Source organism: Scyliorhinus torazame, chromosome 14, assembly GCF_047496885.1.
Source record: "Scyliorhinus torazame isolate Kashiwa2021f chromosome 14, sScyTor2.1, whole genome shotgun sequence".
Taxonomy (NCBI): domain Eukaryota; kingdom Metazoa; phylum Chordata; class Chondrichthyes; order Carcharhiniformes; family Scyliorhinidae; genus Scyliorhinus; species Scyliorhinus torazame.
In genome coordinates, this window is record NC_092720.1 from 115431283 (window position 1) to 115452875 (window position 21593).

At 49.4% G+C, this 21593-nt stretch overlaps 1 protein-coding gene across 3 annotated transcripts in view; it reads right to left on the reverse strand.

The window, feature by feature from the left end:
* Nucleotides 1-21593, reverse strand: part of uggt1 (UDP-glucose glycoprotein glucosyltransferase 1) — a 220278-nt gene that overhangs the window by 161192 nt on the left and 37493 nt on the right. For all 3 annotated transcript variants that reach the window (XM_072474685.1, XM_072474684.1, XM_072474683.1), the window contains exons 7-8: nt 11757-11853; nt 2361-2439 (exon numbers count right to left, since the gene is read on the reverse strand). In XM_072474685.1, the coding sequence (XP_072330786.1) occupies nt 2361-2439; nt 11757-11853 (176 nt within the window). The remainder of the gene's footprint in view (nt 1-2360; nt 2440-11756; nt 11854-21593) is intronic.

Genomic DNA, 21593 nt, shown 5'->3' on the forward strand with positions numbered 1-21593 from the left:
GATGCCAACGGAGGAGGGAGAGGCGGAGATAGTGGCAGCTATGGACTCGGAGAAGGCCTTTGACCAAGTAGAGTGGGAGTACCTCTGGGAGGTGCTGCGCGGGTTTGGCTTCGGGGTAGGGTTTATCAATTGGGTTAAGCTCCTTTACAGAGCCCCGATGGCAAGTGTGGTGACGGACGAGGCTGGGGTGCACCCTGTCCCCCCTGTTGTTTGCATTGGCAATCGAACCGTTGGCCGTGTCATTGAGGGAGTCTAATGGATGGAGGGGGGTGGTCCGAGGGGGAGAAGAGCATCGGGTGTCGCTATATGCGGATGACCTGTTGCTGTACGTGGCGGATCCAATGGAGGGGATGGTGGAGGTCATGCAGACTCTAAGGGAGTTTGGCGAGTTTTCGGGCTATAAGCTCAATGTAGGGAAGAGTGAGCTCTTTGTATTACAGGTGGGGGACCAAGAAAGAGGGATAGGGGACCTACCGCTGAGGAGGGTGGAGGGGAGCTTTCGGTATCTGGGGATCCAGATAGCCAGGAGTTGGGGGGCCCTACAAAAACTGAATCTGACGAGGTTGGTGGAGCAAATGGAGGAGGATTTCAAAAGATGGGACATGTTACCGCTCTCGCTGGCGGGTAGAGTGCTGTCGGTCAAAATTGTGGTCCTTCTGAGGTTTCTGTTTGTGTTTCAGTGCATTCCCATCGTGATCACTAAGGCCTTTTTTAAGAGAGTAGGCAGGAGTATTATGGGGTCTGTGTGGGCGAATAAGACCCCGAGAGTAAGGAGAGGGTTCCTGGAACGCAGTAGGGACCGAGGAGGGTTGGCGCTGCCAAACCTGGGGAGCTACTACTGGGCAGCAAATGTGGCGATGATCCGCAAGTGGGTTATGGAGGGAGAGGGGGTGGCATGGAAGAGGATGGAGGTGGCATCCTGTAAAGGAACGAGCCTGGGGGCATTGGTGACGGCACCGCTGCCGCTCTCGCCGACAAAGTATACCACGAGCTCGGTGGTGGCCGCAACGCTAAGGATCGGGGGCCAGTGGAGACGGCACCGGGGTGCAATGGGAGCATCGGTGTGGTCCCCGATCAGGGGTAACCACCGGTTTGTCCCGGGGAAGATGGACGGGGGGTTCCAGAGCTGGCATCGGGCGGGGATTGGAACAATGGGGGACCTGTTCATCGACAGGACGTTTGCGAGCCTAGGAACACTGGAGGTGAAGTTCGAGTTACCCCCGGGAAATGCCTTTAGATATATGCAGGTGAGGGCTTTTGTGAGGCGACAGGTGAGGGAATTCCCGTTGCTCCCGGCACAAGAAGTTCAAGATAGGGTGATCTCGGGTGTATGGGTCGGGGAGGGTAAGGTGTCGGAAATACACCAGGAGTTGAAAGAAGAGGGGGAAGCGCTGGTAGAAGAGTTGAAGGGTAAATGGGAGGAGGAGCTGGGGGAGGAGATCGAGGAAGGTCAGTGGGCTGATGCCCTAGGTAGGGTTAATTCCTCCTCCTCGTATGCCAGACTCAGCCTGATACAATTTAAGGTGGTCCACAAAGCGCACTTTACGGGGGCGAGGTTGAGTAGGTTCTTTGGGGTAGAGGACAGATGTGGAAGGTGCTCAGGGAGCCCGGCGAACCATGTCCATATGTTTTGGTCATGCCCGGCACTGGAGGGGTTATGGAGAGGAGTGGCGGGAGCAATATCTCAGGTGGTGAAAGTCCGGGTCAAGCCAAGCTGGGGGCTAGCAATATTTGGAGTAGTGGACAAACCGGGAGTGCAGGAGGCGAAAGAGGCCGGCATTCTGGCCTTTGCGTCCCTAGTAGCCCGGCGAAGGATCTTGCTAATGTGGAAGGAGGCGAAGCACCCCAGCCTGGAGGCCTGGATAAATGATATGGCTGGGTTCATGAAGTTGGAGAGGATTAAGTTTGCCTTAAGAGGGTCTGCGCAGGGGTTCTACAGGCTGTGGCAACCGTTCCTAGACTATCTCGCGGTGCGTTAGAGGAAGGTCGGTCAGCAGCAGCAGCAACCTTGTGGGGGGGGATGTCCTGGGAGGGGGAGGAGAGGGGGGACTGCCTGGGAGGGTGGATGAGCAAGAGATAACATGAAGGGTTGGGGAAACTGGCACATACGGGTGAGGGCCAGTGTACAAAGCTGTGTAAATATATCATTTTGGCATGTATATATCTTGCTCTGCGCGATTACTCGTTTTTTTTTGTTACGGGGGGGGGGGGGGGGGGATTATTGTTTGTAAGGGAGAAAAATTGTGTTAAAAAACTGTCATAAATATATATATATATATTTTTAAAAAGAATGTGCGCGTGAGCAACAGTGTTACGGGTTCCATTTCATGGCAGCCCGGTCTTCCTGTGCAGACTCTTACTTCAGCTTGCCGAAGAGGAAACCTTGGACTTCATCAACAGGATCGTTTTCATTCATCACAGTGGCATTCAATTCAGAGCCTGCAAGACAACAATAGATAACCTGGGGATGAGGGGGTTTGCTAATGGGTAAAACAGTAGAAGAACAGTGGGAGGTGTTCAAAAAAGAATTTGTAATACAAAGCCAGTTTATATCCCTGAGGACCAAGTGCCCTATCACTAAAAAAAAGCAACAGATGATTTAAAAGGTTGAAAGACAACATAAAATGTTCTAAAAGCATGCACAAATGCTCATGAAGGGGAAAGATACAAAGTATGGTAAAGTGTGACAAAATAGTAAAAGCTACAAAAAGGAGAATGCAAAGAAACTTGCATGGGAAAACAAAGTCAACACAAAAACATTTACAATTATAATAAGAATAATACTTAGCACAGTGGGCTAAACAACTGGCTTGTAATGCAGAACAATGCCAGCAGCGCGGGTTCAATTCCCGTACCAGCCTCCCCGAACAGGCGCTGGAATGTGGCGACTAGGGGCTTTCACAGTAACTTCATTGAAGGCTACTTGTGACAATAAGCGATTATTATTATTAAGAAAGATGAAGAGCATCAGAGCCTTTTGAAAACAAAATGTCGACAAAAGCACAGAAAAAGCAGGCATTTGTGTCAGTCTTTGCAGTAGAGGAAGAGGTCAACGTGCCAGAGAGCCCAAGGAAACTAATATTGAATCAGGGGCAGGGTTACAAAATTAATGTAACCGAAGTAACAAAGCTGAAGAAAATAATGGCATAAAAGAGTGACAAACTCCCAAGGACAGGTGGTTTTCATTCTAGGACTTCAAAAGAAGTAGGTGAGAAAATGGCAGATGCTCTATCATCTTCCTAAGTTTTCTCGATTCAGAAACCATCGGCGGGATTCTCCGGCCCCCCTGCCGGGACAGAGAATCGCCGTGGGGCGGCGCTAACCCTGCCCTGGTGCCGGCTGCTGAATTCTCCAGCACCGGTTTTCGGGTGGGGGGCAGCGATCGCGCCGTGTCGGTCGGGGGGCCGTTGGCAGCGGCACCCCGGGCGATTCTCCGGTCCCCGATGTTCCGAGTGGCCGCCCGTTTTTGGCCAGTCCCGCCAGCGTGGATTAGACCAGGACCGTAACGGTGAGACCTAGCTCTGAGGGTGGCCTGCGGACTCCTCGGGGGGGGGGCGCGGGGGAATCCGGCCCCGGGGGGGGCCCTCACGTTGGCCTGGCCCGCGATCGGGGCCCATCGATCTGCGGGCGGGCCTGTGCCGTGGAGGCACTCTTTCCCTCCGCGCCGACCTGTGTAAGGCTCCGCAATGGCCGGCGCGGAGAAGAAACACCCTGCGCATGCGCAGGAATCACGCCAGCGGTTCTGGGAACACGCTGGCGCTCCTGCGCATGCGCTAACTCATGCCAGCCGGCGAAGGTCCTTTGCCGCCGTTTGGCGCGGCGTCAACCACTCCAGCACCGGCCTAGCACCCGAAGGAGCGGAGGCTTCCGCACCTTCCGGGCGGCCCGACGCCGGAGTGGTTCACGCCACTCTTTGGCGCCGGTACGGCCCGCCCGCTGGATACCGGAGAATCGCGGCCCATAACTTTAGAAATTTTAATAAGACTCCATTATTTAAGGTGAGGGAGGAAACTAAGGAACTAAAGAAGTTTTTTAAAATAAATTTAGAGAGCCCAATTCTTTTCTTTTCCAATTAAGGGGCAATTTAGCGTGGCCAATCCACGTACATTGCTTTTCACAGTAACTTCAACACTGAGGGTATTCAAATAGTCATTGGATGGGCATATGTACGATAAGGGAATAGTGTAGATGGGCTTTAGAGTGGTTTCACAGGTCGGCGCAACATCGAGGGCCGAAGGGCCTGTACTGCGCTGTAGTGTTCTATGTTCTATGTTCATATGGGGCTTTTCACAGTAACTTCATTGAAGCCTACTTGTGACAATAAGTGATTATTATTATTATGCACATCTTTTTGTGTTGTGAGGGTGAGGCCCACGCAGACAGAGGGAGAAGGTGAAAACTCCACACGGACAGTGACCCGGGGCTGGGATCGAACCCGGGTCCTCGGCGCCGTGAGACAGCAGTGCTAACCATTGCACGACCGTGCCACCCTAACTATAGACAAGTTAGCCGAACATCGATTAACATGGAATTACGAGTGTCTATGGGGACAATGACTGAACGCCTTGAAAATTTCAGCTGGGACTTCCGGATGCGGCGATGCGGAGCTAAGCCGCACGAGTCGGCAGCTCCCGCTACAACGGACTTTCGGGCTCGCTAGAGGAGACCCAACGCAACTTTTTTCGACAAAAACCCGTGGGGAGGGGAAGAGAAGGCCCCCCTCCAACGCCTATGAAACAGACCCGAAGTGCAACGGCCAGAAAAGTGGCACTGGAGCAACGGGAGAAGCAGGGTAAAAAAAACAAAATGGCGGCGGCCAGGGACAAAGGGGAGCTGCAGGAGTTCATCAAGCGCTGCTTCGAAGAGCAGCGTGAGGAGATGCGCAAGGAGATGCTGGGGCCTATGCTTTCGGCAATTGAAGGACTCGGGATCACCCAGAAGGCCCACGAGGTTAAGACCCAGGAGGTAGAGAAAAGAGTCAGCCAGAATGAGGACGAGCTCTTGGGCCTGGCGGTGAGAGTGGAGCAGCACGAGGTGCTACACAAGAGGTGGGCGGGAAGACTCGAAGACCTGGAGAACAGGTCGAGGAGAAAGAATCTGCGGATCCTGGGTCTCCCTGAAGGAGTGGAGGGGGCTGATGTCGGGGCATACACGAGCACGATGCTTGGGGCGATGATGGGCGCGGAGGCCCCTTCGAGGCCGCTGGAGTTGGACGGGGCACACCGGGTGCTGGCGAGGAAGCCCCAGGCAAATGAGCCGCCAAGGGCGATGGTCGTGAGGTTTCACCGGTTCACAGACAGAGAGTTGGTCCTGAAATGGGCCAAGAAGGAGCGGAGCAGTAAGTGGGGCAATGCAGAGATCCGAATATATTCGGACTGGAGCTCGGAGGTGGCAAAGCGGAGAGCGGGTTTCAACCGGGCCAAAGCGGTGTTGCACCGGAAAGGAGTGAAATTCGGAATGCTGCAGCCAGCGCGACTGTGGGTCACATACAAGGGCCAACACTATTACTTCGAAACGCCTGAAAGGCGTGGACCTTTATACAAACTGAGCCCCTCCAATCCGGCTGATAACGTGGAACGTGAGGAGGCTGAATGGGCCGGTGAAGAGGGCTTGAGTGTTCGCGCACTTAAAGGGATTGAAGGCGGACGTGGTCATGCTCCAAGAGACTCACCTGAAGGTGGCGGACCAGGTCAGGTTAAGAAAGGGTTGGGCAGGACAGGTATTCCACTCGGGACTGGACGTGAAGAATAGAGGGGTGGCAATATTAGTGGGAAAGCGGGTGTCATTTGAGGCCAAGACTATTGTAGCGGACAATGGAGGGCGATATGTAATGGTGAGCAGTAGGCTGCAAGGGACGTGGGTGGTGTTGGTAAACGTATACGCCCCGAACTGGGATGATGCAGGATTCATGAAGCGCATGTTGGGGCGCATTCCGGACCTGGAGAAAGGAGGTCTGATAATGGGAGGGGACTTCAGTACAGTGTTGGATCAAGCACTGGACCGCTCCAAATCAAGGACTGGAAAGAGGCCGGCGGCGGCCAAGGTACTTAGGGGGTTTATGGATCAGATGGGGGGAGTGGACCCATGGCGGTTTGCAAGGCCGCAGGCCAGGGAATTTTCTTTCTTTTCCCATGTACACAAAGCCTACTGCCGGATAGATTTTTTTGTTCTGGGCAGGGCGCTCATCCCGAGGGTGGAGGGGACGGAATATTCAGCCATAGCCGTTTCGGACCATGCCCCGCAATGGGTGGAACTGGAGCTGGGAGAGGAGAGGGACCAACGCCCGCTGTGGCGGCTGGATGTGGGACTGCTGGCGGACGAGGTGGTGTGTGGGAAGGTGAGGGGGTGTATCGAAAGGTACTTGGAGGCCAACGACAACGGGGAGGTGCGGGTAGGGGTGGTATGGGAGGCGTTGAAGGTGGTGGTCAGGGGAGAGCTAATCTCCATTAGGGCTCATAGGGAGAAGACAGAGGGCATGGAAAGGGAGAGGTTAGTGGGGGAGATTTTGAGAGTGGACAGGAGATACGCAGAGGCACCGGAGGAAAGATTACTTGGGGAAAGACGACGGCTCCAGACGGAGTTTGACCTGTTGACCACAGGGAAGGCGGAGACACAGTGGAGGGAAAGCGCAGGAGGCGACCTACGAGTATGGGGAGGCTTCGGATGCTGGCACACCAGCTCCGTAAAAGGATGGCAGCGAGGGAAATAGGGGGAGTCAAAGATGGAAGGGGAGCCACGGTTCGCAGTGCGACAAAAATAAACAAGGTATTTAAGGCCTTCTATGAAGAGCTGTACAGATCCCAGCCCCCAGCGGGGGAAGAGGGTATGAGACGATTCCTAGACCAACTGAGATTCCCGAGGGTGGAGGAGCAAGAGGTGGCTGGTTTGGGGGCACCAATTGGGTTGGAGGAGCTGAGCAAGGGTTTGGGGAGCATGCAGGCGGGGTAGGCCCCGGGACCGGACGGGTTCCGGTGGAGTTCTACAGGAAATACGTAGACCTGTTGGCCCCGCTACTAGTGAGGACCTTTAATGAGGCAAGAGAGGAGGGGGCCCTACCTCCGACAATGTCGGAAGCGACAATTTCTTTGATCCTAAAGCGGGACAAGGACCCACTGCAATGTGGATCGTACAGGCCGATCTCGCTCCTTAATGTGGATGCAAAGTTGCTGGCAAAAGTGCTGGCCACGAGGATCGAGGCCTGTGTCCCGGGGGTGATTCACGAGGACCAGACAGGATTTGTAAAGGGTAGGCAGCTAAACACCAATGTGCGGCGGCTCTTAAACGTGATAATGATGCCATCGGTGCAGGGAGAGGCAGAGATAGTGGCAGCTATGGACTCGGAGAAGGCCTTTGACCGAGTAGAGTGGGAGTACCTCTGGGAGGTGCTGCATAGGTTTGGGTTCGGGGGAGGGTTTATCAGTTGGGTTAAGCTCCTTTACAGAGCCCCGGTGGCGAGTGTAGTGACGAACCGGCGGAGGTCGGGGTACTTTCGACTGTACCGAGGGACGAGGCAGGGGTGCCCCCTGTCCCCCCTGTTGTTCGCATTGGCGATCGAACCATTGGCCATGTCATTGAGGGAGTCTAATAAATGGAGGGGGGGGTGGTCCGATGGGGAGAAGAGCATCGGGTGTCGCTATACGCGGATGACCTGTTTCTGTACGTGGCGGATCCAATGGAGGGGATGGTGGAGGTCATGCAAACTCTGAGGGAGTTTGGGGCGTTTTCGGGCTATGAGCTCAATGTGGGGAAGAGTGAGCTCTTTGTATTACAGGCGGGGGACCAAGAAAGAGAGACAGGGGACCTACCGCTGAGGAGGGCGGAGGGGAGCTTTCGGTATCTGGGGATCCAGATAGCCAGGAGTTGGGGGGCCCTACATAAACTGAATTTGACGAGGTTGGTGGAGCAAATGGAGGAGGATTTTAAAAGATGGGACATGTTACCGCTCTCGCCGGCGGGTAGAGTGCAGTCGGTCAAAATGGTGGTCCTTCCGAGGTTTTTGTTTGTGTTTCAGTGCCTTCCCATCGTGATCACTAAGGCCTTTTTTAAGAGAGTAGGTAGGAGTATTATGGGTTTTGTGCGGGCGAATAAGACCCCGAGGGTAAGGAGAGGGTTCCTGGAACGCAGTAGGGACCGAGGAGGGTTGTCGCTGCCAAACCTGGGGAGCTACTACTGGGCAGCAAATGTGTCGATGATCCGCAAGTGGGTTATGGAAGAGGAGAGGGGGCGGCATGGAAGAGGATGGAGATAGCGTCCTGTAAAGGAACGAGCCTGGGGGCGTTGGTGACGGCACCGCTGCCGCTCTCGCCGACAAAGTATACCACGAGCCCGGTAGTAGCGGCAACACTAAGGATCTGGGGCCAGTGGAGACGGCACAGGGGTGCAATGGGAGCATCGGTGTGGTCCCCGATCAGGGGTAACCATCGGTTTGTCCCGGGGAAGATGGACGGGTGGGTTCCAGAGCTGGCAGCGGCGGGGATCAGAAGAATGAGGGACCTGTTCATTGACAGAACGTTTGCGAGCCTAGGGGCACTGGAGGAGACGTTTGAGTTACCCCCGGGAAATGCCTTTAGATATATGCAGGTGAGGGCTTTTGTGAGGCGACAGGTGAGGGAATTCCCGTTGCTCCCGGCGCAAGAAATTCAAGACAGAGTGATCTCGGGTGTATGGGTCGGGGAGGGTAAGGTGTCAGAAATACACCAGGAGATGAAAGAAGAAGGGAAAGGAAGCGCTGGTACAAGAGTTGAAGGGTAAATGGGAGGAGGAGCTGGGGGAGGAGATCGAGGAAGGTCTGTGGGCGGATGCCCTAGGTTGGGTTAATTCCTCCTCCTCGTGTGCCAGGCTCAGCCTGATACAATTTAAGGTGGTTCACAGAGCTCACCTGACGGGGGCGAGGTTGAGTAGGATCTTTAGAGGACAGGTGTGGAAGGTGCTCAGGGAGCCCAGCAAACCATGTCCATATGTTTTGGTCATGCCCGGCACTGGAGGGGTTATGGAGAGGAGTGGCGGGAGCAATATCTCAGGTGGTGAAAGTCCAGGTCAAGCCAAGCTGGGGGCTAGCAATATTTGGCGTAGTGGACGAGCCGGGAGTGCAGGAGGCGAAAGAGGCCGGCATTCTGGCCTTTGCGTCCCTAGTAGCCCGGCGAAGGATCTTGCTAATGTGGAAGGAGGCGAAGCCCCCAGCGTGGAGGCCTGGATAAACGATATGGCTGGGTTTATAAAGTTGGAGAGGATTCAGTCCGCCTTGAGAGGGTCTGCGCAGGCGTTCTACAGGCGGTGGCAACCGTTCCTAGACTATCTCGCGGAGCGTTAGAGGAAGATCGGTCAGCAGCAGCAGCAACCTGGGGGGGGGGGGGCGTCCTGGGAGGGGGGGGGGGGGGGGGGGTGCTGCCTGGGAGGGTGGATGAGCAAGTGATATCATGAAGGGTTGGGGAAACTGGCACGTATGGGAGAGAGCCAGTGTACAAAGACATGTAAATATATCATTTTGCCATGTATATATCTTGCTCTGCGTGATTTCTCGTTATTTTGTTACGGGGGGGGGGTATTGTTTGTAAGGGAGAAAAATAGTGTTAAAAAACTTTAATAAATTTTTTTTTTATAAATTAAAATTTAAAAAAATTCCAGCTGATCAGAGCAAGATTTGTAAAAGGTAGCTCATCCCTGACAAACCGAATTGGAATTTTTTGAAGCGTTAACGTAAGTAATAGACTGGGAAATGGCTATGGATGTTAGTTATATGGACTTCCAGGAGGCATTTAATAAAGTCCCTCAGGATACTTTTTGCTAAATCTGAAACCCACCAAAATGAAAGAAAAGTATTGGTCTGTTCAAGACTTTGGCTCAGCAGCAGGAGACAAGAGTTGGGATAATGGACTTAAATTGGCAGGGTGTGACTGATCGGCTCCCACAAGGGCCTGTGTCGGAGTTTCAACACATTTATTAACAACTTGGATGATAGAATAGAAAGTCACATATTGTAATTTGCTGATGGCACAAAGATAGGTGGAATTGTAAGCAATGTAGAGGAAAGCATAAAATCGCAGAGATATTGATAAATTAAATGAATGGCAAAACTATGACAAATGGACTTCAATTAGGAAAATGTGAGATCATCCATTTTGACCTTAAAAATAATAATAATCTTTATTATTGTCACAAGCAGGCTTACATTAACACTGCAATGAAGTTACTGTGAAAAGCTCCTAGTCGCCACACTCCGGCACCTGTTCGGGTACACAGAGGGAGAATTCAGAATGTCCAATTCACCTAACAAGCACGTCTTTCGGGACTTGTGGGAGGAAATCGGAGCACCCGAGGGAAACTCACGCAGACATGGAGAGAACGTGCAGACTCCGCACAGACAATGACCCAAGCGGGAATCAAACCTGGGAACCTGGCGCTGTGAAGCAACTACTGTGCTACTGCGTCACGATAGAAAAAAGCACTTTCTAAATGGTGAAAAAACTAGAAACATTGGAGGTTCAAAGAGACATAAGGGTCCGTATAAAATGTCTTGAACAGGTACAGAAAATGACCAAAAAGGTAATAGAATGCTGACCTTCATATTTTGAAGACTAGAATTGGAGGTCACAAGTCATGCTTCAGATATAAAATCAATTATTGGGCATTACCACATCAGGTGGTTGTATCAGCATCACTAGAAATGGGCCCTAATACAAGATAATGCCCAATGACTGCTCTGTTCCGAACCATGTCATCAGCACTTCAAATTTCATGAAACTCACAACAAAAAAAACAATTGCAAGCCCAAATCCTTTTGAAAGATGTGATTTTTTTATTGGGTTGATAAAAGAGGGATTCTTCTACTGTAATTTCACCCGTTTTAATCACTGGTGTAATCATAATACAGTACCTACAATTAATAGCCAGTAAATGTCAATTTACAAACATTTAAGCTCTAAAGTCAGTTGGATTTAATTCCCATTTCTTCTCAGAGGTAGGCAACATTATTTGCACATTGCTTTGGGAGCCAGGCATTCAATTTATTTTATTTTATATTTTTTAAATAAATTTAGAGTACCCAATTATTTTTTTTCCCAATTAAGGGGCAATTTAGCATGGCCAATCCACCTAGCCTGCAATCTTTTGGGTTGTGGGGGCGAAACCCACGCAGACACGTGGAGAATGTGCAAACTCCACACGGACAGTGACCCAGGGCCGGGATTCGAACCCGGGTCCTCAGCGCCATAGGCGGCAATGCTCATCACTGTGCCACCATGCTGCCCTGCTCAGGCATTCAATTTAAAGCATCACCTGGTGCAACAGTCAGCCATCCAAATCAAAAGTTCCTGGTTCAATTCCAGGTCTTTACAAAGTTAATTTATCTCAGCTGGAAAACAGTTTGCTACCCCAGGTTTCACTATCCCTTATTCTTGCTGAAGGTGCAAGAATGTGCATAACCTCTTGTGTGATGACCTCCATAGTCAAGCAGCCTGGCGACACAGCCGGTCAAATCTCACACTTTGAAAAAGGAGCAGTTGTGGGAGATATCTGATGATCCACATTGCCCTTAGGGCCACAGCCCAGAAAGAATTATGGTATCAGGTGGAAAGAGGGGGGAAACCTGTCAGGGCATTCAGCTTAACTTGTGATCATTACAAATTATACAATGTTTTCATATCATTATGAAGCTAATAAACTATGAATATCATGCATCCGATCCAATTTGAAAATTGGTCTTCAGGTAAGATTAGCAAATTTGTAGGAATTTTGAAACGGTACAGAAGTTGAATTACCTGTTACTTGTGTGTCATCTTTGGCCTTGTATTCAGTGCTTTTAATGGCAAGTTCAACTCCATAGCCAGAAAGGAAGACCTTCTCTCCACTTGGATTCTGTAAATAGAAAGTTCAAAAACATGAAATAAAAAATAAATAAACTACTCATGTTGCACCTCAAACCTCATTTTGAGTCAACTAGCGTTAGGGACAAAACACTCAGAACTCTCAAATTATCGCACACCCATCTCTTTTACCCAGGTTACGCCAAAAGTATCAAAGCATCACTGCAAAGGGTGTCAGAATCTCGATTGCACACAGTATCAAAACTTCATTACCCAAAGTATCAAGAGCTCTGTTCTGCAAAAGATATCAAAACTCTCAGCTTGGAACTAAATATCGCCCATTTAGAGGCGAGGTGATCAGACACCATCTTGGTGGATCCCGACCCAGGGAAAGGCTTCAAAGAAACTTAGAATCTCTACAGTGCAGAAAGAGGCCATTCAACCCATCAACTCTGCACCGACCCTGCGAAAGAGCACTCTATCCTTGTCCACTCCCCTGTCCACCAACACCCTATTCCCATAATCTAACCTGCACATCCCTGGACACCAAGGGGCAATTCAGCATGGCCAAGCCACCTAACCCGCACATCTTTGAACTGTGGGAGGAAACCAGAGCACCCGGAGGAAACCCACGCAGACACGAGGCAAACGTACAAACTCCACACAGTCAGTGATCCAAGGCTGGAATTGAATCCTGGATCCTGGCGCTGTAAGGCAGAAGTGCTAACCACTGTGCCACCGTGCCACCCCCATCTTCCTGCAGGTCATCGATCTTTGTCTCTCCTTTTTATACAGATCTCACTGGCACGGATCCCATGCTTCTAGTCACGTACTCACAGGACAGCATTAATCAATCAATGTCTTTGAGTCACGAGTCAAAGAATTGTGACTCTCTCAGGGGTCGCATTTCTTTCAAGAACACAACACACAGGGATCTGTGTTCAATCACTGTCTGTCCAAGGCATAGCAACAGCCATAGTCCAATCAGCTACTTTGCTCATTGCCTGGCTGTACATCCTGTTCTTCACTGTGGACCGCTGCTTTCTATTGTTTACACTGATAGGGTTAGCCCTTTTAACCATCAGACTCTGCTGGTATATTCACTTTGCTGGTGTCTTTATGAATACCCATCAGGCTACGCTCGTACAAATTTTAAGCATTTGCTCATTAATTAATGAAATTTTTGGCAACAATGCAATACCTCAAATGGCCCAGATTGTGCTGTGAGCATTTTTTTTTTCAATTTAGAGTACCCAATTCATTTTTTCCAATTAAGGGGCAATTTAGCGTGGCCAATCCACCTACACTGCATATTTTTGGGTTGTGGGGGCGAACATGGGGAGAATGTGCAAACTCCACACGGACTCCTTGCATAGGTTCCCATCCCCCTGGCATATTAATTAAAACCGTCCCCAACTGCTCTAGCAAATAGCCCCCCTTGGACAGCAGTCCCAGTCCTGCCCAGGTGTAACCATTCCAGTTTGTACAGATCCCACCTTCCCCAGAACCAGTTCCAATGCTCCAGGAATCTAAAACCTTCCCCCTGACACATAAGAACATAAGAACTAGGAACAGGAGTAGGCCATTTGGCCCCTCGAGCCTGCTCCGCCATTTAATGAGATCATGGCTGATCTTTGTGGACTCAGCTCCACTCTCTGGCCCGTACACCATATCCCCGAATCCCTTTATTCTTTAGAAAGGCATCTATCTTTTTCTTAAAAACGGTTAAAGAAGGAGCCTCAACTGCTTCACTGGGCAAGGAATTCCAGAGATTCACAACCCTTTGGGTGAAGAAGTTCCTCCTACACTCCGTCCTAAATCTACCTCCCCTTATTTTGAGGCTATGCCCCCTAGTTCTGCTTTCCCAGACCAGTGGAAACAACCTGCCCGCATCTATCCTATCTATTCCCTTCATAATTTTATATGTCTCAATAAGATCCCCCCCGCATCCTTCTAAACTCCAATGAGTACAGTCCCAGTCTACTCAACCTCTCATCATAATCTAATCCCCTCAACTCTGGGATCAACCTAGTGAATCTCCTCTGCACTCCCTCCAGTGCCAATATGTCCTTTCTCAGGTAAGGAGACCAAAACTGAACACAATACTCCAGATGCGGCCTCACCAACACCCTATACAATTGCAGCATAACCTCACTAGTCTTGAACTCCATCCTCTAGCAATGAAAGACAAAACTCGATTAGCCTTCTTAATCACCTGTTGCACCTGCACACCAACTTTTTGCGACTCGTGCACCAGCACACCCAGGTCCCTCTGCACAGCAGCATGTTTTAACATCTTACCGTTTAAATAATAATCCATTCTGCTGTTATTCCTCCCAAAATGGATAGCCTCACACTTGGCAACATTGAATTCCATCTGCCAGACCCTAGCCCATTCACCTAACCTATCCAAATCCTTCTGCAGACTTCCGGTATCCTCTGCACTTTTTGCTTTACCACTCATCTTAGTGTCGTCTGCAAACTTTGACACATTGCACTTGGTCCCCAACTCCAAATCGTCTATGAAAATTGTGAACAACTGCGGGCCCAACACTGATCCTTGAGGGACCCCACTAGTTACAGGTTTCCAACCAGAGAAACACCCATTTATCCCCACTCTCTGCTTTCTGTTAGTTAACCAATCCTCTACCCATGCTACCACTTTACACTCAATGCCATGCATCTTTAGTTTATGCAGCAACCTTTTGTGTGGCACCTAGTCAAAAGCTTTCTGGAAATCCAGATATACCACATTCATTGGCTCCCCATTATCTACTGCACTGGTAACGTCCTCAAAAAATTCTACCAAATTAGTCAGACACGACCTACCCTTTGTGAACCCATGCTGTGTCTGCCCAATGGGACAATTTCCCTCCAGATGCCCCGCTATTTCCTCCTTAATGATAGATTCCAGCACTTTCCCTACAACCGAAGTTAAGCTGACCGGCCTATAATTACCCGCTTTCTGCCGACCTCCTTTTTTAAACAGTGGTGTCACGTTTGCTACTTTCCAATCCTCTGGGACCACCCCAGAGTCTAGTGAATTTTGATAAATTATCACTAGTGTGTTTACAATTTCCCTAGCCATCTCTTTTAACACTCTGGGATGCATCCCATCAGGGCCAGGAGACTTGTCTACCTTTAGCCCCATTAGCTTGCCCAATACTGCCTCCTTAGTGATTATAATCATCTCAAGGTCCTCACCTATCATATCCTTATTTCCATCAGTCACTGGCATGTTATTTGTGTCCTCCACTGTGAAGACTGACCCCAAAAACCTGTTCAGCTCCTCAGCCATTTCCCCGTCTCCTATTATTAAATCTCCCTTCTCATCTTCCAAAGGACCAATATTTACCTTAGCCACTCTTTTTTCTCTTATATATTTGTAGAAGCTTTCACTATCTGCTTTTATGTTCTGAGCCAGTTTACTTTCATAGTCTATCTTACTCTTCTTTATGGCTTTTTTAGTAGCTTTCTGTTGTCCCCCAAAGACTTCCCAGTCCTCTAGTCTCCCACTAATTTTTGCCACTTTGTATGTTTTTTCCTTCAATTTGATACTCTCCCTCACCTCCTTAGATATCCACGGTCGATTTTTCCCCTTTCTACCGTCTTTCTTTTTTGTCGGTATGAACCTTTTCTGAACACTGTCAAAGATCGCTCGGAAGGTTCTCCACTGTTCCTCAACTGCTTCACCATGAAGCCTTTGCTCCCAGTCTACCTTAGCTGGTTCTTCTCTCATCCCATTGTAATCGCCTTTGTTTAAGCACAAAACACTAGTGTTTGATTTTACCTTGTCATCCTCCAACTGTATTTTAAATTCCACCATATTGTGGTCGCTCCTTCCAAGAGGATCCCAAATTATGAGATCATTAATCAATCCTGCCTCATTACACAGGACCAGATCTAGGACCGCTTGTTCCCTTGTAGGTTCCATTACATACTGTTCCAGGAAATTATCCCGGGCACATTCCATAAACTCCTTCTCAAGGCTGCCTTTACCAACCTGGTTAAACCAATCGATATGCAGATTAAAATCTCCCATGATAACCGCTGTACCATTTCTACATGCATCCGTTATTTCTTTGCTTATTGCCTGCCCTACCATCCTGTTACTATTTGGTGGCCTATAGACTACCTATCAGTGACCTTTTCGCCTTACTATTCCTGATTTCCACCCAAATTGATTCAACCTTGTCCTCCATAGCACCAATGTCATCCCTTACTATTGCCCGGATGCCATCCTTAAACAACAAAGCTACACCACCTCCCTTACCGTCCATTCTATCCTTTTGTATAGTCTGGAACCCTTGGATATTTAACTCCCAGTCGTGACCATCTTTTAACATCTTCAGTAATGGCCACTAAATCATAGTCATTCACGATGATTTGCGCCATCAACTCATTTACCTTATTTCGTATACTACGAGCATTCAGGTAAAGTACACTTATGCTGTTTTTTATGTCTTTGTTATGAATCCTAACACCTTGATCAGTAACTTTTCGCAATTTATTTTTCCTCTTACCCTTTCTCCTAATTTTCCTTGTCTTTGGACCCATATCTCTACATAATAACCTGTCACGTAACCTGCTGCCTTGATCTCCATTAACCATTATACTGTCCATAGCTTTACACTTCCCTTCCCCCCAACTTGCTAGTTTAAAGTCCTTGTGACACCCTCTCTTCAACCACGTATTCATCCAATATATCCCGTCATTTATACTCTGACTAGCACGTGGCACCGGTAGTAATCCTGAGATCACTACATTTGAGGTCCGATTTCTTAACTTCCTTACTAGCTCCCTGTATTCTGCTTTTAGGACCTCATTCCTTTTTTTACCTATGTCAATTCTATGTAATAGAACCTTTGGCCGTAGCGCTGAGGTCCTCGGATGACTGGAGGGCTGGATGGGGATAAGGTGGAGCATAGGGTGGCTTTACATGCTGATGACTTGCTCTTGTGTATTACAGATCCAGTCTCCTGTATGGAAGAAATAATGAAGCTACTGAGAAGCTTTGGCTCTTTTTCAGGGTATAAATTGAACATGGAGAAGTGTGAATATTTTCTGGTTAATCCCCCAGGGAGAAGAGCCAATCTGGGGATATTGCCTTTTCGTCTTGCCAGAGGTAGCTTCCGGTATTTGGGTATCTCAGTGGCCAAGCTTCATAGGTTAAACTATACAAGTTTGGTGAGTAGGGGGAGGTCCGACTTTTAGAAGTGGGATATGAGACCAGATTGTTAATGATGAACATTCTCCCAAGGTTTTATTTCTGTTTCAACGTCTTCCTATTTTCCTTGCAAAGTCTTTCTTTGCCACGGTTCACAAGTTAATCACCTCTTTTATTTGCAGGGTATTCCTTTGGGGCAAGCAGTCATGGGGCCTGGCATTACCCAATTTGCTTGTTTATTACTGGGCGACCAATATTGAGAAGGTGTTGGGGGAGTGGGGGGGTACTATACGGGGGCAGATGGAGGCAAGTTCATGAAGGGGCTAATGTTTATGGGTTGGTAACGGCTTTGCTCCCATTCTTCCTGCTGAGGTATTCCGCCAGTGATATCTACTTTATGAAAATGGAAGTAGTTTAGGCAGCATTACAAGCTGAACACAATGTCATTGTTGGCCCCAATCTGCGGCAACCGTTTGTTTGTGCTGTCAGGCCTTATGTATTGTGAGGATCTGTTCATGGAGGGACAGTTTGCTGTTTGGGAGGAGCTTTCAGTGAAATTACTATCGTCAGGGACGCACTTGTTCCACTACTTGCAGATGGGCGATTTTGTCCAGGTCTGTCCTACATTTCCCTTAGCATTACAATCTTCTCTGCTGGGGAGAATCCTATTGTTGGTGGTGTTGGCTGGAAGGGGGTGGGGGGGGGGGGGTGGGGATGGGCATCTCAAATATTTATGGGCAGAGCTGTCTCAGTGGCTCGGAGGGAGAAGTGGGACGGTGAGCTGGGACTTATTCTGGATGAGTCGGGGTACGGCCCTTCGTAGGGTCAACTCCACTTTCTCCTGTATGAGGTTCAGCCTGATTCAGGGCTCACCTAAATAAGGCTAGGATGAGTGGGTTCTTCATGGGAGTGGTGAACAAGTGTGAGCAGTGCTCTCGTGGGCCCACTAACCACACCCAAGTGTTCTGGTCATATCCAAGGATGGTAAGCTTTTGGGTCACCTTCTTTAGCACCATGTCAGCCGTTCTTAACACTGATCTGGAACCTTGTCAGTTGGGCATTTTTGGTCTGTCGGACTCACCAAGGCGGAAGATGGGACGAAGGCAGAAGTTCTTTCCTTTGCCTCGTTGATAGCCCGGAGGTGAGTTCTGCTGGGATGGAGATCTTCTGCTCCGCCCATTGCCTCGGCCTGTTGGGTGACCTCATGGAATGTTTACATCTGGGAAAGGTCAAGTAGACCGTTCGGGGGTCAGTGGAAGGGTTCTACCTGAGGTGGCAGCGAATCATTTCCTATTTTAAAGAGTTAATCACCATCAGCTGTTTTTGGGAGGGCGGGGTTTATTACTATTGGGTGTGGGTATTTTGGTCTTTCTTTGGGTGCGATTTATAAGTTTGGTTGGGTGCATTTTTTTTTTGTTTCCTTTTGTGCGATATTGTACATTTTGATATTCGTTTTCTGGACTGTTTGAAGTTTATATCATGTTTGCTATAAATGAAACATTTTTAATAAACAGATTTTATTTTTTAAATATCCAGAAGCTGTTGTCAGTGAGTCCATGTTACTCCATAGGGTGCACTGTAGAAGTCCCCACAGATTACTTTGCCCATAGCAATCATAATTTCACAAAAACTTTCACTTTTACACTATTACTCTTGCTTAAAAACACATGAAATATTACACCTAATTGAATGAGAAGGATGAGAGGGGATCTTATTGAAACTTACAAGATATTGCGAGGCCTGGATAGAGTGGACGTGGAGAGGATGTTTCCACTTGTAGGAAAAATTAGAACCAGAGGACACCATCTCAGGCTAAAGGAACGATCCTTTAAAACAGAGATGAGGAGGAATTTCTACAGCCAGAGGGTGGTGAATCTGTGGAACTCTTTGCCGCAGAAGGCTGTGGAGGCCAATTCACTGAGTGTCTTTAAGACAGAGATAGATAGGTTCTTGATTAGTGAGGGGATCAGGGGTTATGGGGAGAAGGCAGGAGAATGGGGATGAGAAAATATGATATCATAGAATTTACAGTGCAGAACGAGGCCATTCGGCCCATCGAGTCTGCACCGGCTCTTGGAAAGAGCATCCTACCCAAGGTCAACACCTCCACCCTATCCCCATAACCCAGTAACCCCACCCAACACTAAGGGCAATTTTGGACACTAAGGGCAATTTATAATGGCCAATCCACCTAACCTGCACATCTTTGGACTGTGGGAGGAAACCGGAGCACCTGGAGGAAACCCACGCACACACGGGGAGGATGTGCAGAATCCGCACAGACAGTGAGTGACCCAAGCCGGAATCGAACCTGGGACCCTGGAGCTGTGAAGCAATTGTGCTATCCACAATGCTACCGTGCTGCCCCGACCAGCCCCTACCTACCTGCCAATATCAGCCATGATTGAATGGTGGAATGGGCAGCAAGGTGGCGCAGTGGTAGCACTGCAGTCTCACGACGCCGAGGTCCCAGGTTCAATCCCGGCTCTGGATCACTGTCCATGTGGAGTTTGCACATTCTCCCCGTGGTTGCGTGGGTTTCGCCCCCACAACCCAAAAATGTGCAGGGTAGGCCGATTGAACACACTAAATTGCCCCTTAATTGGAAAAAATGAATTGGGTACTCTAAATTTATAAGAAAAATAAAATAAAATAAAAAATGATTGAATGGCGAAGCAGACTCGATGGGCCAAGTGGCCCAATTCTGCTCCCATGTCTTATGGTCTAACTATTTTTAACTCACAAAGGTTCCTTCAACAGCACGTTCCAAACCCATGATCGCTGCCACTTACATAAAATAGGGAGCAGGCACATGGGAACACCACCTCTACCTCTACAAGTCCCCCCAAAAACCAAACACACTTGGAAATATATTACCGCTTCTTCTCTGTCACAAGATTAAAATCCTGGAACTCCCTCCCTTGCTGATCTAGTCAACAAAGCCCACACCCCATGAAAGGGTAAAGAAAAATTCACTCCTGAAAAATTAAAACTGAATTATATCAAGTGCTTTTAACTTCCTGGTTAGCTGTGCATAAATAAGAGATAGGGAGGAAAAGGCGGCTAGGCAGCAGCTGGTCAACTCCATGCTGGAGGTAGACCGTAAATACTCCGAGGCCCCGACCGTAGAGCTCCTGGCGGAGAGGAAAGAGCTACAAAGGAACTTTGATCTGCTCTCCACCAGGAAAGCAATGCACCAACTCCGCCATACATGTGGGACCCGATACGAACATGGAGACAAAGCCAGCCGCCTGTTGGCACACCAGCTGAGAAAGCAGGCAGCGACCAGAGAAATTGCACAAATCAGGGATACCAGAGGCACATTAGAAATAGAACCAGAAAAATTCAACAAAACCTTCAAGGCCTTTTACCAAGGGCTGTACACCTCAGAGCACCCAATGGGGGAGTCCGGGACTAAACGGTTCCTTGATGGACTGGACAGACCAGTCGTGGGGGAAGGGCAGAAAACGGAGCCTGAAAGCACCACTAGCACCGGGAGAGATCATGGACAGTATGAACTCCATGCAGGCGGGGAAGGTGCCGGGACCAGACGGATTTCCGGTAGACTTGTACAAACAATTTGCAACAGCACTGGCCCCGCACCTGCGGGAGATGTTCAGACTCGCTAGCTAAGGGCACACAGCCACCCACGCTCGCACAGGCCTCAATCTCGCTGGTACGCAAGAAAGATAAAGACCCAACGGAATGTGGGTCATACAGACCCATCTCACTGCTGAACGCAGATGCCAAAATACTGGCCAAAATCCTAGCCAAAAGACTAGAAGACTGCGTACCAGAGGTGGTCGCAGAGGACCAGGCGGGCTTTGTCAAAGGTAGACAGCTTACCTCGAACATCAGGCGCCTGTTGAACGTGATAATGACCCCCTCTGGGGAGAGAACACCAGAGGTGATCGTCTCCCTAGAAGCAGAAAAAGCCTTCGACAGAGTCGAATGGAAATACCTCAGAGGTACTGGAGCGGTTCAGGCTTGGAACAGGATTCAACTCCTGGGTAAAACTCCGACACAACGCTCCCATGGCAAGCGTACGGACCAACAACACCAACTCCCGATACTTGCAGCTGCACAGGGGCACCAGACAAGGATGCCCACTGTCCCCGCTGCTGTTCGCTCTCGCGATCGAGCCACTAGCAATTGCGCTCAGAGCAGCAAAAAGCTGGAGGGGGATCAGAAGGGATGACAGACAGCACAGAGTCTCACTCTATGCAGATGACCTGCTCCTCTACATTGCGGACCCACAAAGCAGCATGGACGGAATCATCACGCTCCTGAAAGAGTTTGGCGCCTTCTCGGGCTACAAACTCAACATGAGCAAAAGCGAGATTTTCCCGGTACGCCCACAAGGAGGGGAGGCAGCACTAATGGGACTGCCGTTTAAACAAGCCCGACACAAATTCCGCGACCTGGGGATCCAAATAGCCCATGACTGGAAAGGGATCCACAAATGGAACCTCACCAGTCTGACAGAGTAAGTAAAAAAGGACCTGCAAAGATGGAACACATTCCCACTCTCCCTCACGGGGAGAGGCCAGACGATCAAAATGAACGTGCTGCCCAGGTACCTCTTCCTACTCAGATCCATCCCGATCTACATCCCCAAGGCCGTT